Consider the following 18,310-nt stretch of genomic DNA (forward strand, 5'->3'; position numbering starts at 1 on the left):
TTGCTATTGTTTTAAGATAGCCTCTCTGGATGAAGCCCAGGCTGGCCTCAAACTCAAAAGCTTTCTGTCTCAGGCACCTGGGTGCTGGGATTACAAACTTGTGCCATCCTGCTCAGCTGTTCTGGCCCTTTAATCAAGATAGCCATTGGGGGCCAGTGAGGTGGCTTCAGGTCAAAGGTCCTTGATGCCCATCCTGACAACCTGAGTTCAATCCCTAGGACCCACATGGTAGGAGGAGAGAGAACCGATGCCTACAAATTTTCTTCTGGTCTTCACATGAGCTGTGGCAGGCACATTCATGCTCTCACACATGCCCACACAAGGAAAGTTAATTTTAAAAATTGATAGCCACTTATGCCCTATTCTATATCCATTAATTCATTGGGAGTTGTAAAATAGTGATATCCTGTTTTTGTGTATTTCCCATCTTACGTGCCTTGTTTCTTTTACTCTTCTCTTTAAAGACTTTATTTTATAACTATTCATTTTTTCTATATCTTTTTCCTTTGCTTAAGCCTATGCACATTGTCAAACACTGTAAACTGTTTTGAGGTTTGTCTGTAATTAGGGTGCTTTCATTTCATCATCTGACTCTGGTTAGAATATCTGGATTACTCAGTGATGTAGATATAGTTCTGAATGGTCTTATTAAATAAGAAACACAGAGCCAAATGCAGTGTTAAAAGCCCAGAGATCAAACAGCAGCCAAGAGCTAAGACTACCTTCTTACCCCCTCACTGCCGTCCTTCCACTCAGAAAGAGACCTACTTCCTGTGCATCTGTATTGTTATTGACTTTCTCTCCTGCCTTCTCATTGGTTGCAAACCCAACCACATGACCTCCTCGTCACTGCTTGTCTATACAGACCTCCAGGTCTCTATGGTTGGTATTGAGATTAAAGGTGTGTGTCTCCAAGTTGGCTATGTCCTTGAACACACAGACTCTGCCTGCCATGTGATCGGATTAAGGGCGTGTGCTACCACTGCCAGACATCTGCTAAATGGCTTGCTCTTATCTCTGACCCCCAGGCAACTTTATTTATTAACATACAAATAAAATAATATTTCACCATATTTCCCCTTTCTATTCTAATAAAAAGGAAAAAAGTTATAACTACATACAATATATACAAGCAATAAATACCTAAACAATGTCTAATCCATTTGCATTTGACAAATTCAGAGACAATAATTCCATTATCTATCCTATTTTGGTAAGTCCTGATTCACTTTCTATCCTAACTTATATTACTAACAACTATTTTATAATGTCTTTCAAATTTATACACTTATACCTCTTTAGTGAGCTACTTTTCTAAAATTCTTAATAAGGAAAATTTTAACTATATCTAATCTTCAGCTCCCTCAGAGACCCAAGAAGGAAATAATATTACCTAATAAAACAGGAAGTGCAAACAAGCAACTTCCAAAAAAATGTGAGTTGACAGAAACAGCCAGCTGCCTGGACAGTCACCCAAGGTTTCTCCACAGTGTTGGGGCATCATCTTCAGCCTATAGGCTTAGCATATCTGACAGACTCATTTGTGAAGTAGAGTATACACAAGGCCAATGGTTTGACCTCATATTTGGTGAGAGCAGTCCATGTACCAGAAACACCTGAATTCCACTAGTGTCATGTCATGATTCAGGATTTTAAATTCTGGAAATTGTTGATGTTTTTTTAATTCAGCTGTCCATTCTTCTCTGTTTGTGGGTAGCTTCAACTCTTTTATTAAATGCCAGTCCACCATTGAGAGGTTAGACTCTGTCAGCTTAGTTACTCTTCAAGAATAACTGTTTCAGCTGCTGTTCCACTGCACATCAGAAGCCATCAGTCCACTGCCAGTTCAGCTGCCTTCGAAGAAAAGGGCACTGTACCTTTTCCAGATTGCAAAGGCCACTTCAGGGATGGTGCCATATGGTCCTGGCCTCAGAAGATGCTTTTTGTTAAAGACACAACCACACATTTTTCTTGGCAAGAGTCAGTAGTCCTTTGTTTTGTGTCCTGTCTGTACATTTTGTCCTGTTTGTCAGCAGTTGATTCAAAGATACTTTGTTGTCCAATGGCTAACTTTTGCCACAGTGAAAGTTAACTCCATATGCAGTTTCTTCAATGCCCATATTTTCTCTGAAGTAGATTGGTACTGCCAGGAACTGACATGTCTCATAGTCATCAAAAAAAAAATTTCTAAGTTATTAAAACATTTTAAATGCCATATTCTATAGATCTCTGAAGGGTTTGAAGATGACCTGTCTATCTAAAATATATCTTCTCAATCTTCAAAACATACCTAATATGACTACAAGTTCAATTTTAATGTCTAACTACTAACTTTCAAATCTTTACATCCTAATAGTTGGTAATAATAACATTCAAGGATCAGCAAAATGCATTATACAAATGAATTATATAAGAACAATGTCGTGAACAAGATTAGAAATATATGTATGGCATTTTCTAACAATGTCAATCTAATATATATAATTTGTGTACAATATATAAAAATCCAATCCAATGTAAAGTATTTAAAACTAGTAATTGTTTTTTAAAAGTAGATTCAATTATCTATCTTTTTATCTATATTGTATCTATATCTTCTCTTTATTTTTTCAAGTAGATTCAATAATCTACCCTCTATTCTATCATTTCTATATATATTTTAAAAAAAAAAAGGAACCTTAAATCTTATCTCCTTTGCCCTTTTCCTAACCCTTAACAACAACTTGTAACCAACCCTCCTAAACAATGAAAATTATCTCAGACCCAAAACCCATTAAAAGACCAAAAAACCACTTGCTCCACACCACCTCTTTGGGAATGTGGGTGTCGTATTCTTAAAATTGCTTCCTGCTGGATATGGGTGAAGGTATCTTTATTCTGAAAAGAAAAATTTTGAGTTAATTCTCAAATTCTAGGAGAGGTAGCTATGTCCTTTGTTGTCCAGTCTGTGCACAATGCCAAAGTTCAGGGCTTATTTCAAGTGCTTATTCAAGTAGTCTGTGAAACTGGATCATCCCAGCTAGCCATCCCCAAATTGCTCTGAGCAGTTTGTATTCCAAAGCTGATCTGTAGATGATGTTTGTCAGCTTAGTGATATTATTATTGTCCATGTGGAATTATTGTTGTTGTGGGGCCCCATCTTCTTCCTGGAGACTTCATATTTCCTGTTAGGCCTGGCCATGATTTCCTGCAGAAAAGTGATAAAGACTTGAACACAAAGACATATATAGGCAGCTAATTGAAGCCTTTTCTCTAGAATTAGTTAGTAATCTATATGACCATTAATATCTTATCTTAACAAAGTTTTATATATATATATATATATATATATATAGAGAGATAGAGAGAGAGAGAGAGAGAGAGAGAGAAAATTTTGATATAAAATTCATACTTTAAGAAAAGTTTAAAGAATCACAATAGAATCAAAGAATTGAGATTAGTAGTAATAGAATAGTCCCTAAAAATTTTTTTCTTGTCCCTTATCAGAAGATGGCTCTTTCTTCTGACATGATACAAGGAGTTTGCATTTTCCTTTTAACAACATGCTTGGGTTTAAAGGAGGAGAGAGCCATTCTCTAACTCCAAAGCCAGCTTTAAATTGTAATTGAACTGGGACTACAAGAAGACCAATAGTGTTAAATGTTTTTAGAGAAGAGCAGAAACAAACATTTAGGAAGACTTATGAAATTTTATAGATGATATACCAATAGGCCATTTTACTCTTTTTCTTGAGAAATTTTTTTTAAAGATGATTTGTCCCTTTTCTTCAGTTGTCTCATTTGTCCAGTGTTCTTCAGATTCCTTAGCCTTCATTCTCCTAAAAGACAGAAACAAAAACCTCTCCCCAAGACTAACTTTAGGGAGGTTCCCTTTTGGCAAGTTATATCTGATTAAATGAAAAGGCATGTGTTAATGGTATAAGTTAATTTAAATTGGATGGTCACACCGGTTGATGAACTATCACCTCTTCTAATTAAGAGGTGTCTCTTGTTCAAATCGAACCTTTATCAGTTTTGATGGTACCCACAGCTTATCTTCTCCTGCAAAAACAAAAGCAAAACCTCATCCCCAACATAACATATCCTGGTTTCCATTCTGAGGTCAGCACATCCTTAAAGTATATAGGCTGATTTAATCCTGTAGTTTTTTTCTATTATCCAATGTCTCTCTCTACAGCTGTTGTTCCTTTCTCATTAGCACTGAGAAAATTCAAAGTTAATAGAGCATTATGCAGTCTATTTCTGGGGAGGGGGTTTTTACCCCTTTCTGTTTATTTAGCATATCCTTTAGATTTCTGTTTGATCTTTCTATAACTGTTGGACCTATAGGATTATGTGGTATACCTGTTATATGCTTTATATTGTAATAAGCAAAAAACTGTTCCATTTTAACAGAGACATATGCTAGAGCATTGTCAGTTTTAATTGGTGTAGGTATACCCATGATGGCCATAACTTCTAGCAAATGAGCAATTACAGAATCAGCTTTTTCAGAACTCAAATCAGTTGCCCATTGAAATCCTAAATAAGTATCAATGGTATGGTGTACATATTTCAATTTTCCAAATTCTGCAAAGTGAAACACGTCCATCTGCCAGATTTCATTCTTCTGAGTACCTTTTGGGTTACATCCTGCTGGTAATGGCATTTGATTGTAAAAGGAACAAGTAGGACATTTCCTTACAGTTTCCTTGGCTTGTTGCTAGGTTATGGAAAAACCCTTTTTTAAACCTTTACTATTGACATGATTTTTTTTTTTTTATGAAATTCTGAGGCCTCGAGCACATTTCCTATCAATAATTTATCAATCTCATCATTGCCTTCTGCTAGAGGGCCTGGCAGACCCGTATGTATCATTTCCAATGGCTGTTATACAAAATATTGGTACAGGGTTGGGCTTTTTAACATTCCCTTTGGGAGGACCCTCCATTAATACCTCTTAACCAATTGAGAATTATTATAAGTAGGCACCGAGAAGGCAAATTTTTCTGTCTTTTTCTTGTAAGGGCATTAAAAAGAAACAGTCTTTTAAATCAATAACTATAAGAGGTAACAGAGTAGGCAAAAGAATTCCAGATTGTTGAGAGCCCATTGGCTGAATTACTTTGTTAGTGCTCTAAGGTCTGTTATTCTCCATTTACAAGATGTCTTTTTAATAACAAATACAGGGTAATTCCAAGGGCTGGTAGATTCTTCAATATGCTTAGCATTTAACTGTTCTCATATCAGCTCTTCTAAAGCCTGGAGTTTCTCTGTTGTTAAAGGCCATTGATGGACCCATGCAGGCTTGTCTGTTAGCCATTTTAAAGGTAGAGCTGTTGGTGTCTTTGGAAGATCATCAGTTGTTGTGCCCTGTTCTTGTACAGTCTGGATGGCTGGTGACCACTCATTAGAATAATACCTTCTAATATTTCTCTCAGAAACATGTGCTAGTTTATGATTTGTTTCTGAGGTTGGAGGGATGTTATTCTGAGTAATTCCATTGTTGTAACAGGTCTCAAGCCCACAGGTTCATAGCTTTGTTAGCCACATATGGTTTTAATTTTCCTCTCTGTCCTTCTGGACCTATACATTTGAGCCATCTTGCAATCTGTTTCACTTGAAATAATGTTCCAATTTCCTAACGTTTACCTCCTGAAGAGGCCAAGTTGGATGCCAAAATTCTGGTGTAGTTATGGTCACATCAGCACCTGTGTCTACCAGACCAGACAACAAAACATCATTTATTCTTATTGTTAATTATGGTCTTTGTTCATTTATAGAAGTTTGCCAAAAAAATTTCTTTATGTTTTCTCCTGAGTTTTCTGTTCTCTCTGTTTCATCACCCAGAGCAACTTGGCTTATTCCAGTAGGCATTTGGTTATTTAATTGCTCTGAGTAGGGGTTTCTTCTACAGCTGTAGGAAAGGTCTGAACTGGACTTGCTGTGGGGGGCCTGTCTGAGGCCCTTCTGGGAGTTTCCCTGAAACTGAGACACAGGATTACCTTGTCTGTCCCTTGTTGATTTACATTCATTGGTCCAATGTTTTCCCTTACCACACCTTCTGCATACTCCAGAAGGAAGGGATATTCTGTTGCCATTGTTCCTTGAAGAAACATTGTTTCTAGGAATGCCCTGTTTACAGTCCCTTTTCAAATGTCCTTGCTTTCCACATCCAAAACATCTGACATTCCTCAAACCTCTTGTAATTGCTTCTCCTATCCATATATCATGATGGCCACGAGACTCAACATTAAACATGTCTCTAATCCAATCTTCCAAGGGTGCAGATCTTGCCTTTAACGAGCTGATTATTCTCTTGCATGCTGCATTCACGTTCTCAAAAGCTAAAGATTGGATTATTATCTGGCTAGCTTCTGAATTTGGGACCATTCTCTTTACTGCTGAAGTCAGTCTTGGTAAGAAATCGGTGAAGGATTCTTTTGGGCCCTGTATAACCTTTGTAAACGACTCTGTTTTTTCCTGCTTCCTCAATTCTGTCCCATGCATTCAAGGCTACCATTCGACATAGAATTAGGGTTTGGTTATCATATAAACATTGTCTTTGTATTTCAGCATATTGGCCTTCTCCAACAAGCTGATCTTGAGAGATTTGTACACCTTTAGCCCTCCATTGATTTTTCTAGGTTTTTAGCTTCATCTCTGAACCACATGTGCCACTGCAACTAGGCCCTGGGTTACAGGACAGCATTTACCAGCTCTCTCCAGTCCTGTGGTATAATCTTATTATAAGTTGGCCAGGAGTTTAATATTTGCTTGACAAATGGGGAATGCATGCCAGAAGATACTATTGCCTCCTTAAACCTTCTTAAATCTATCAATTAGAGTCCAATTATTATGTGCATTCACTTGACCAGGCAGCTGCTGTACAGTTACTAGATAAATTAAGGTTGATTGTGTGAAAACAAGCTTTCTTTCTGTAACCTTATAATCCAATCCTGAAACAATTTCACCATTAAATTCTTCTGAGTTTGAATTTCTCTATTAATCATTTTAACAGGTTTTTCTAAAGCTTTTATCCTGGCACTTAAATTGACTATCTTTTTCAGCAGTAAAATAAGGGTAAGGAAAGTAATAATATGCATAATTGGTGTAATGTACATCCCATCAACATTAATCTCTTATATAGTTGTTCCATTTTCAGACTGCCTAAAATTTTATCAAAGAAAGTCCAGTTCTTTTCTATTGTACACATAATACCCATTTTTTTTTAATGTGGAAAAAAAAATTCTTTTTTCAGTAGTTTTTCCTTTAAAATATCTGATAGACTTACCAAGTCTGCGTCGAACAGTAGAAATCCGAGGGAATTTGGAAACAACTACCTAGGTGGCTGTGCAAAAGAAGGAGGAAGCCACCTGTCATGTGTTCCCACTTGAGCGGATTCTGGCTGAGTTGTTTTTACGCCTGAGCTGCTTGAATTGGTAATCTAGCTACAAGTAGCTCCAGCTGCGGGTAACTGCTTGTAGCTATGGTCAGTCAGGCCTGGGGCCTAGGCCGAGCTGGGCCAAGCCAGGGAGCTGGGGAGCTACCACTACCAGACTTCTGCAAAATGGCTTGCTCTTAGCTCTGACCCCCAGGCAACTTTATTTGTTAACATACAAATAAAATCACATTTTGGCACAAATGAAATATCAATATACAGTGATATCTTCATATAGGAAAGGTAAGACAAATGGTTGGTTCTTCTTATCAGTTCATAAGCTAATGAATTAGTTTTCTGTCTTTTTGAGGATGTGTTATTTTATACTTGTGATTGAATATGCATGATAGATTTCATTCATTGAAATTACTCTTTTGAAAAAAGTTGTTAAAAAATTTTAGGCTTGGCAGTGTTGGCGGCATACCTTTAATTCCAGCACTTTTGATGCAGAGGCAGGTGTATCTCTGTGAGCCAGCCTAGTCTACAGATCAAGTTTCAGGACAGCTACACAGAGAAAAACCCTGTCTTGAAAAACCATTTTCTCTTTTTTCTTTAATGTATATGAATGTGTGCATATGTGTCTACCTGCCTACAGAGACCAGAAGAGGGCATTTGATCCCCTCTAACTGGAGTAACAGGCAGCTGTGATCTGTCCACTGTGGGTTCTGGGAACCAAATTCTGGTGGTCCTCTACAAAGGTGGCAAGCGTTCTTAACTACTGAGCCATTTCTCTAGACCCTCAAATACTGTTTTTATTAGGTTCAGGTAGTGTCATTGGGAGCAAAGAAGGTTCCTGAGTCTTTTTTTTTTTTGGGGGGGGGGGGTCAAGACAAGGTTTCTCTGTAGCTTTGCGCCTTTCCTGGAACTCACTCTGTAGACCAGGCTGGCCTCGAACTCACAGAGATCTGCCTGCTTCTGCCTCCTGAGTGCTGGGATTAAAGGTGTAAGCCGCCACCACGGCCCCCGGCATCCTGGGTCTATTTTAACAAAGGACTTTGACTGTCTGAGGAGATGGCTTAGAGGATAAAAGGTACTCACTTCTCTCCCTCTCCTTCCCTCCCTCCCTCCTCCCTATTTGGGAAGGTGGATTTTTGGTGAAAGATCCATTTGTTTCTGATGATTTTTGGAAGTTAGTGGTACAACTTTGAAATAATGAGTGGCCAACGTCTTAGAATTGTATTACTTACAAAGAATAATGATTTTATTTTTAGTGTGTGTGGAAAGCAAAAAGGAAACATTTCCCAGCAACAGTTTAAAACTGTATGTTTAACGGTTTACCCAGCCAGTTAATAAATATTTTAAAGTTTATATTGAATTGGTTTTCACAATAAGAATTCTGGAGATTTCAAGTTACTATAAAGCATAATAACGAATTTCAGTAAAACAAGTTCCAAAGAATTGTTTTAAGCTTTTCTATTTTCTTTCAGATCTGTCACGAAATCGCCTCTCAGAAATTCCTGTGGAAGCATGTCACTTTGTTTCTCTGGAAAGTCTTAACCTATACCAGAATTGTATTCGCTATATCCCAGAGGCTGTTCTCAACTTACAGGCTCTGACGTTTTTAAATATTAGGTAAGAATAGTATTCTTTAGAAAAGGTGGTGATCTTAAATTCCCTCCTCTCTGTCACTGAAATGTCTCGTTATTTATGTTACCTGTTCACACCAGCAGTTTCTGATATGTTCTTAGTCTATAATAACGGTTTCTCTCATGTTTCTGCCTTTATTTTTAGCTTTGCGTAATTAACAGATCCTACTAGCCATTAGCTTAACAGCTTGTAGACATCCTACAGCCATAATCCTCCAGTTACGTTTTCAGATTAGCTTCTAGTAAACACTAGATCTGATGGACTGGGATACAGTTTAGCTGTTACAGCACTAGCCTGGTATGCACAAGGCTCTAGGTTCGGTCCCCAGCAAAACACACACACACAACATTGATATTTTTATTGTGTGTGTGCATAATGTGGAGTGTTTGGGTATGTGCTAGAATGCAATGTACAGAGGCAAAGGACAACTTAGTGGAATCATTTCTCTACTTCCACTTTTATATGGGTTCTAGAGACTGAATTCAGGTTATCGTGCTTGTAGGAAGTGCCTTTACCCAGTGAGCTATCCTGTTGGACCTTGGAAATGTTTTTCTAGTAAATATTTTGTTGCCCAGTTTATATACTTTAAAAGAAAATTCCATCCCTGCGGCTAGAGAGATGACTTAGTAGTTAAAAGCATATACTGCTCTTTTGGAGAACTTGAGTTCATTTCCTAACATCCTGGTCAGGCAGCTCACAACTGCCTGTAATTGCAGGTCCAAGGGAATCTGATACCCTCTTCTGGCCTCTTTAGGTGCTATGCTCAATGTGCATACCCCCCGCCTCTCTCACACACACACATATGTTTAATTAAAAATAGAAGTAAAGCTGTAAAAACTAGAATCCATCCCTTCAGATATTTAATTCTAGCAGTTTTTAAAATCCTGTTAAAAATAACACTACTAGAAAAATTTGTATGTAAATGTTAACTTTTTCTTTTCTTAATAAGCATGTGTAGGAGTAGAATTATTATTGAATTAAAAATTTTTTAAGGCCCATGAACTGTATTAATCAACAGAAAAAACTTGAAAATAGGGAAAGACTTGGCCCTAAAAGAATTATTATGGGGTTAAATTTACATAGTAAACTTTTAAATTATTTTTATACTAATGATAGATGTACTTTATTATTTTATGTTTCTGATTTTCGTGGTTTTTTTAATAAACAAAAATTCCTGTTATCTGTTTAATTTAGGCAGCTGGGAACTGATTAAAGTGACAGGAACTCAAATGTAGTAGCCTGTTTGTCCCTTGTAAGACTTACTTTCGTATCTAAATGACAAAGATGGAAAATTTGTCATCTGTGGTGTCTGACTGCTCTTTCTCTCTCTACTCATTTAGTCGGAACCAACTGTCAACATTGCCAGTACACTTGTGCAACTTACCATTGAAAGTCTTAATTGCTAGTAATAACAAATTGGTCTCACTTCCTGAAGAAATTGGACTTCTCAGACAGTTGACGGAGCTTGTAAGTTAACATTTTATTTTTTGTTGATTGTCCAACATATCTGCAGTCTTCTATAATAAGAACTGGATATTAAGATTGTTTTAAAAATAATTTTATAGCATTAGCTTTACATATAAGTAAGAAAGACTTCAAAGTACAAGTCAACATCTCCACACAAAATGGGGAAATGTCATTGGTTATTTTCTGACCAGCATTAAATGATTCCTGTGTTACTAAACTTTTAAGATGTAAGTTAATAATGTAGTTGAGTTTTCAAATTAAAATTTTAATATCATCAATGTTTTTATGATTTTTCTTAGCCTTTATCGGTGTGTGGGCACTCCAAAAGTTAGTCTTTGTTTTTTATTTGTTTGTTTTTTTGTTTGTTTGTTTACCATGCCCTTGGAATAGTAGCCAATTATATATTTTCTAAGATGTATTAAACTTCACCTACTATTACTTGTGAATATACAATTAACCATCACTTAAGTATTTAAGTTTTAAGTTAGTTTAAGAGTCAGACTAGCCATGTGGTGGTGGCCCACGCCTTTAATCCTAGCACCTGGTAGGCAGAGGCAGGTGGATCTCTGTGAGTTTGAGGCCAGCCTGGTCTACAGAGTTAGTTCCAAGACAGCCAGAACTATACAGAGAAACCCTGTCTCAAAAAACCAAAAAAAAAAAGCAGTCAGACTATTTATGTCCCCACAATCATATTATGAGCTAGATTCTAATACTGTATGCTATTATAGCTAAGGAGACTAGTACTCAGATGATGTAGTCTGCTGGAGGCTGTATAACCAACCATGATCGGGAATCAGCCTGTTTCATGGTGCATGAAATAATCAAATGCAACTGTGTCCACTGAGATTTAGAAATTGAGTTTTTGTGTGTGGTTTATTGATAAAGATGCTTGTAAACAGAAAAATATGGCTTAAATCTAGTTGGACAAATTAGATTACCTTGGTGGGGGGACTTAAATATAACAGGTTTATATTTTTAAAATTTACAGACATGAAATCTAGAGTTGAGGTTTTTAGGTTACTGTTTTTGAGCTAGCTAGAACTTGAAAATAAAATTCAAAATGTATGTTTTGGGATATACTTTAGAACTTAGCTTGTTAGCGTGAAGTAGGCATAACTTATACTCTTAAGTTCTTTTGTTTATTTTTTCCATGATAGATTAATTTTTATTTAAATTTTTTCATACATCATATTCCTTTTTTACTCCCCTTTTTTCTTTCCTTTCTTTTTCTTTTTGAGGAAAGGTCTTACTTTGTAGCCTATGCTGGCCTTGAACTCAGTCTCCCTACCTTAGTTTCCCAAATTCTTATCGTCAGATCATTTAAACTTTTAAATACTTATTTACTCCTAAGTATGCACAGATAGAGACATGTTTGAAATGCTGCTTTCAGTTTTCTACAGAAGGTGCTCATCGCTGCCCTCCTGCCTCGTCATCCAGGGAACTTGGCAGCGGAAGGATGACTTCCGAGCTGCTCACTTCCTGGTGGTCTTGTTACTGCACCCTCCTCCCCTTCCTTCCCACCCTCATTGCTGGGTGGAAGTAAATTACTTTCTGTCGACACAGGTGTTTTCTGAGAGGTACATCCCAAATGACTAAGACCTTTACCACAGACTCACTTTTCTTGCCTTTTCAACTTCTTTCTTTCCTTTTTTTCCTTTCTTTCTTTCTTTCTTTCTTTCTTTCTTTCTTTCTTTCTTTCTTTCTTTCTTTCTTTCTTTCTTTCCTTCTTTCCTTCCTTCCTTCCTCCCTCCCTCCCTCCCTCCCTCCCTCCTCCCTCCTCCCTCCCTTCCTTCCTTTCTTTTTGGTTTTTTGAGACAGGGTTTCCCTGTGTAGCTTTGCGCCTTTCCTGGAACTCACTCTGTACACCAGGCTGGCCTCGAACTCACAGAGATCCGCCTGGCTCTGCCTCCCGAGTGCTAGGATTAAAGGTGTGCGCCACCACTGCCCGGCATTCAACTTCTTTTTCTACCCTTTTTAAATTTTACTGCTTACAGCACTGGACTTAACAGTCTAATTTTTATTCTACTTCAGCCACTAATGAAAAGGTGAAAATTATATTCTTTACTCTTTTGAAAAGAACAAAATCATGTCTGGGGCCAGCAAGATGGGCCAGCAGCTAAGAGTGTGTGCGGCCAAGCCTGACAACCTGAGTCTGACCCATGAGGCCTGAATGGTGGACCGAGAAAACCAAGTCCCACAGACTGTCTGCCCTCTGGCCTCCACACAACAGTCTTCTCCCCTACTTCCTCTGATCCACAAATAAATAGTAAATGTAGTAAGTTTTAAAGCTGTCAAAAGCTTATTGAGGTTTATAATAAGCAGCCTGGCTTTGTAAGTAGTGTATGAATTATCTTTTTTCACTCTTGTGTTGGAGGACTTTTAAGTATGCATGTACAGCTTGGGCTTCTTCCTGCTACACGTGATTATGGTTTTATGAGTTACTCTGGCTGGTCTCAAAATTACAGAATTCTGAATTTATTAATCTTGGGAGCTGTAACTAGTCAGTTTTTCCAGACCCATTGGATTCAAGCTCTTACCAGCAGGCTTCGGTATCATGTGTATTAGACTCAGACTGACTGGATAATAACAGCCTGTTTTTCCATAGCCTTTGAGTTGTGTATACTTTATTATTTTTCTTTATATTCATTGGATAAAAATTAGAGTCATTTTAATTTTATACTCTTGAACAGTCAAACTGATGTTTTCGAAAAATGAGGGCTTTTCTGTGAAATAATTTTCATTTAATGTTTTATCATTGTTTTATTTTTCTATTTTAATTAAAACAGTATAAAATAAAATATGCCAGCCAGGCAGTGATAGCATATGCCTTTAATCCCAGCACTCGGGAGGCAGAAGCAGGTGAATCTCTGTGAGTTCGAAGCTAGCTTGGTCTACAGATAGCTACAAAGAGAAACCCTGTCTCAAAAAACCAAAACCAAAATAAAATAAAATATACCGTTTTTTTGCTTTACCTTTTCACCAACATTTTCATTGGATCTGATACTGTAGGCCTTCTATTTATATCTTAAGTCATATCATTTTAATTTTAGAATTTTTCTATAAATATATAAAATATAAAGAATTACTCAAAGACTATAATTAAAATAAGTGAGAGTACAAACTGTGGATTATTCTTAGATACAGGATGATAATATATATATTATAAAAAATACATCTGTGTATTATCTTGCCTAACATCATTTTGTAAGTATCTTAAAGCAGGCAAGTTTGTGATTAGAATAACCATACCTCTGTACTCTTTTGAAATAGGATGTAAGCTGCAATGAAATTCAAACTGTACCTTCCCAGATCGGTAATCTGGAAGCCTTGAGAGACTTTAATGTAAGGAGAAATCATCTAATACGCTTGCCTGAAGGTAAGAAACTGGGAGATAATTTTGGTTGGTATTTGTCTTTTCATGTTAAAGATTGCTCAGCCTGATGGACACAAGTCAACGATGTGCGTGGGTTAGAGCCAGTGTTTGAGATCTCACAGCTTATAGCGTCGCCTACTAGATTATGCACTTTAGAAAACTGTTGGGAGCTGGGCCTCATGGCATGGACCTGTTATCTCAGCTACCCAGGAAGCTAAGACAGGAAGAGCACAGCATGAGCAGCTGGGGGAAATTTTGTCTGAAAGTCAAAATTAAAGGGAGGAGACTCAGGAGTCTCAGGCCACCTGGGCAATACAGGAGGATCCTATCTCCAGAAAGGGAGAGAGACTTGAAGAGGGTTGGGGATGTAGTTCAGTGGGAGAGCACGTGGCTAGCACAGCCAAGGCTGGACGGAGGTCCAGTCCTCAGTGCCAGCAAAGTGACAACAAAAACTTGAGAGAAAAGTTTCAGTGACTCCTGCTCAGTGGTTGCAGTTTGGCTCCCGTTGACTAAGGAACTATTGTCGTCGATCCTTCAGGGCAGTGCCATTGTGAGTTCAACTAAACATGACCATGGGCAGAAATGTGGTATGCTTGCTAGTCTGGTGTGGTGCACAGCATTTCTTCAGTTAGCCCTGATTTATAAATGCATTTTGAAAATTAAATAAGATCACTGGAGTTCGCGTTGAACTTAATTTTATTCTTTACTAGAAAAGTTCAAACAAGGTCTAATTAAGCATGTTTATGTGATATGCAACATCAAATGATGTGAGAGACTCTAGTAGAAGGAAGGTTCTCTTAGGTTGACTGTAAACTCTGACATACAGATTTGAGTGACAAATGATTAAACAAATTAAACTTTATCGAGTGCCACTTTTTATTATTCAAATCTGTGAAAGAAAAGGCTGCAGATGAAAATGAGAACTATTTTTAATTAAATTCAGACTATATTCATGTAATTTAGTTATGGGAAATTTCTTGTATAAATGAACTTCCATGTGCCTGTCACACGACGCTACAGTGTCAGCTCATGGTAATTTTTATTTCCCACACACATTCATTCTCTCACCTCTGTTTCTCTACCCTAATCCTCTAGACAAATTCAAAGCAAATTCTAGAAAGTAATTCCTGAACATTTCAGAGTGTATATTTAAATAAGAAGTCAATCTTCTGTGATGGCATGTGCCTATAACCTCAGCACTGGGGAGGTAGAGACAGGATCATGAGTATGAGGCCTTCCTTGACTATAGAGAGACCTGATCTCAAAACTGAAGAAGAAAAAAACAGCAACAACAGAAAGAAAATCTTCAGGAATATTTTCATCACAATGATCTAGGTTATATAAGATATGGCAAAATTTATACTAAATGTTAACTAGTGATGTTTTTGCTTTTACTATAAAGTCCAAACATTATTGCAGTTTGATATAGTGAAATACTTAGTTCTTACATACATTTGACATTTTGGATCTGAAGTAAATACATTAGAAAATTATTTTCTCAGTTCACCTTTATACACTTATCATTCCACGCTACCTGGCATTATGTTCTCACTGAACTTGTCCGGTAGCCTTCACATTGACACTGTTTGCCTTCAGGCCTTTCCTCCATTGTCTGTTGGCATTTGCCACCAACTCAGGGTGGGAACAGAAGCTCCCCAGTAAAACAAGAATTGTGACCTATGTCTTAATAACCCACCACATACATTCATTCATTCATTCATTCATTCATTCATTCATTCTCGCTCTTGCTCTCGCTCTCTCTCTCGCTCTCTCTCTCTCTCTTCCTCAAGGACTGAGAACTGAACACAGGGCCTGGTGCATGTTAAACAAGATGCTATTATTAAGCTATGCTGCCACTTTTTATTATTTCCTTTTCATTTTGAAACAGAGCCCAACTTGCCTTGGCTGTCTTGAAATTTTCTGTCCCCTGTCTTGACTCCTAAGTAGCTAGGATATCCACCAACCCACTTACAATGCCAGATCCAAAATTCTCCAAAAGTAAAGGGCCATCTGAAGGATTCTGTCCTTATTATGTCATCGGCCTGTGATGGCGTCCCAGTCTAAAAATCGGATATGCCCTCCCACATGATCTCTGTCCGTATTTTCTCGGTACTTCCCCTCCGCACAGTCAGTCTCTCTCTCTCTCTGTCTCTCTCTCTCTCTCTCTCTCTCTCTCTCTCTCTCTCTCTCTCTCTCTCTCTCTCTCTCTCTCTGTCTCTGTCTCTCTGTCTCTCTGTCTCTCTCTCCTTCCTCCTAATAAAGCTCTAGAAAGGTAACCATGGCTTGTGATTCTTCTGCCCCCCAGTATCCAGTGCTCTCTTCCGCCCCTGTGGCTGCTGTGATAGCTGGGGCCAGTCACGAGCACCGCCGCTACACCCTTCACCATCACTGTATTCAGGGTCTACTCACCATCTCCTAGCTTTTTCATGGAGTACGATTACTGATGAAAATACTGATGTTTGGGTTTTTGTTTGTTTGTTTTTGCTTTTTTTCTTTCGGTTTTTCTAGACAGGGTTTCTCTGTGTAACTTTGCATCTTTCCTGGAACTCACTCTGTAGACCAAGCTGGCCTCGAACTCACAGAGATCCACCTGGCTTTGCCTCCTGAGTGCTGGGATTATAGGCGTGTACCACCACTGCCCAGCTGTTGTTTGGGATTTTTTTTTTTTTTAATAGATTTTTAGTTTTTTTCCCTGAGGTAGATGTAGACTCTTGCAGTGTAGCCTAGGCTAGCCTCAATTTCACAATCCTCCTGCCTCAGCCTTATGAGTGTGGATGGCAAGTTGGTGTCACAATACCTGGCAACATTGAGGTTTTGGTGAAATTTGGAGTTTTCAAATGACAAGCACAGTGTAATGGTTTTATCGTCTATTTTATTTTTACTATAAATGGTTGGAAATAGAAATTACACAGCTGTAAATGTTTAATTTCATGGTTTGTAATCAGCATGTTAACTAGCCTGAAATGACAGGAAGTTCATTTGAGCATTAACTAGTAATCGATGACATTGTATTTTGGTTGGTAAAGTGTCTTTTGTTACATTGCCATTTTCACTTTTAAATTAATTTTAACTAAGTAATTATCATTCAGAAGATATTGAAAAGCTTAAAACTATTATTAATATTCCTTTTCCTCACCTTCTCCCTAAATCTGAGTTTCAGTGCCCTTCTCATTAGCTTTGTTGGCTAGTTCATCTGGTATTTCTTAACTGTTTTAAGTGGTGGTTTGGGGAGGGAGGTTCGCTAGCTTGTCTGTTTTTGAGACCTGGTGTTGGTATATAGTTGTGGCTAGCCTGGAACTCATACCATGATAGCTCAGGCTGGTTGCACTTTGCTGGCAGTCCTGCTGCCGTAGCCTCCTGGGTGCAGTGCTCACAAGTGCTGCACCTAGCTGAAATGGTGTTCAAACCTGGTAGCTGAAAGTTTGATGCCCTCTCTAATCCCATTCCTCTGTGAGCAGCCTGTTCAGTCCGGAAGACTTCAAGATCTTCCCTTTTATCCTGGCCACTGACCTGTGAGGATGCTGCCATAGTGTGGGCTAACTCAGTATGCCATTTACTCAGGGACACTCCATTTAGACTTACGTCTTGAGACTTTATTTAGTTTACCCCCCCCCCCCCCATTGTCTTACATTTATTTAATTGAGTGTGTGTGTGCGTGCCACAGTGCCAGCGTGTGGTCAGAAGGCAGCTTGGCTCATTCCTCTGTCATGTGGACCCCAGGTCTAGCTCTTCCAACTTGGCAGCTGGCTCCTTTGGTTTAAGACAGTCTCACTATGCTCCCTCTAACCCTGGCTGTCCTGGAGCTCTATGCAAACCAAGCTGGCTTTGAGCTCACAGGGATCCTCCTGCCTCTGACTCACAAGTGCTCCCATGTGTTACCACACTTCCTTATTCAGTCATCTTGCTGGCCTCGCTCTCTTTTTAAAATTTTTTTCTGGCTTTTCTGTTCCATTTTTCTAATTGAATGTTGTATCTAAATCTTTGATCCTTTGATTTTTCTTATTCCTTCTTCACCATTTTGTGCTACCCCAGAGTAAATAGTTCTTGAGTTTTCTTAAACTTTTTTTTTTTATATTTATTTATTTTATTTTATATTCATTGGTGTTTTGTCTGTGTGTGGGTGTTATATCCCCTGGAACTAGAGTTACACACGGGTGAGCTGCCATATGGGTGCCCAGAATTGAACCCAGGTTCTCTGGAAGAGCAGTCAGTGCTCTCAACCACTGAGCCGTCTCTCCAGCCCCCGTTCTTGAATTTTTAATTTAAGAAATTCATTCAGATTTTTTTCATTTCTACCATCATATGTAGAATGCTTTTTATGTGACTTTTTAGAAAAATTTTTTTAAGTGATTCCATGTCATAGTTCTTAGAAATCAAAGACATTCTAGTTTTTCAGATTTTCTTCTGCTCCTATGTTCTTGTTTCTTCTTACTTTCTTTTTTTCTTTTATTAGTTAGTTAATTT

General features: G+C 38.0%; 1 protein-coding gene across 16 annotated transcripts in view; it reads left to right on the forward strand.

Annotated features, from left to right (window-relative positions):
- Nucleotides 1-18,310, forward strand: part of Lrch3 (leucine rich repeats and calponin homology domain containing 3) — a 112,946-nt gene that overhangs the window by 35,330 nt on the left and 59,306 nt on the right. For all 16 annotated transcript variants that reach the window (XM_036203924.1, XM_036203932.1, XM_036203923.1 and 13 more), the window contains exons 2-4: nucleotides 8,847-8,991; nucleotides 10,347-10,473; nucleotides 13,744-13,849. In XM_036203924.1, coding sequence (XP_036059817.1) covers nucleotides 8,847-8,991; nucleotides 10,347-10,473; nucleotides 13,744-13,849 — 378 coding nt within the window. The remainder of the gene's footprint in view (nucleotides 1-8,846; nucleotides 8,992-10,346; nucleotides 10,474-13,743; nucleotides 13,850-18,310) is intronic.

The sequence above is a fragment of the Onychomys torridus genome, chromosome 12 (genome assembly GCF_903995425.1).
Source record: "Onychomys torridus chromosome 12, mOncTor1.1, whole genome shotgun sequence".
Classification (NCBI taxonomy): domain Eukaryota; kingdom Metazoa; phylum Chordata; class Mammalia; order Rodentia; family Cricetidae; genus Onychomys; species Onychomys torridus.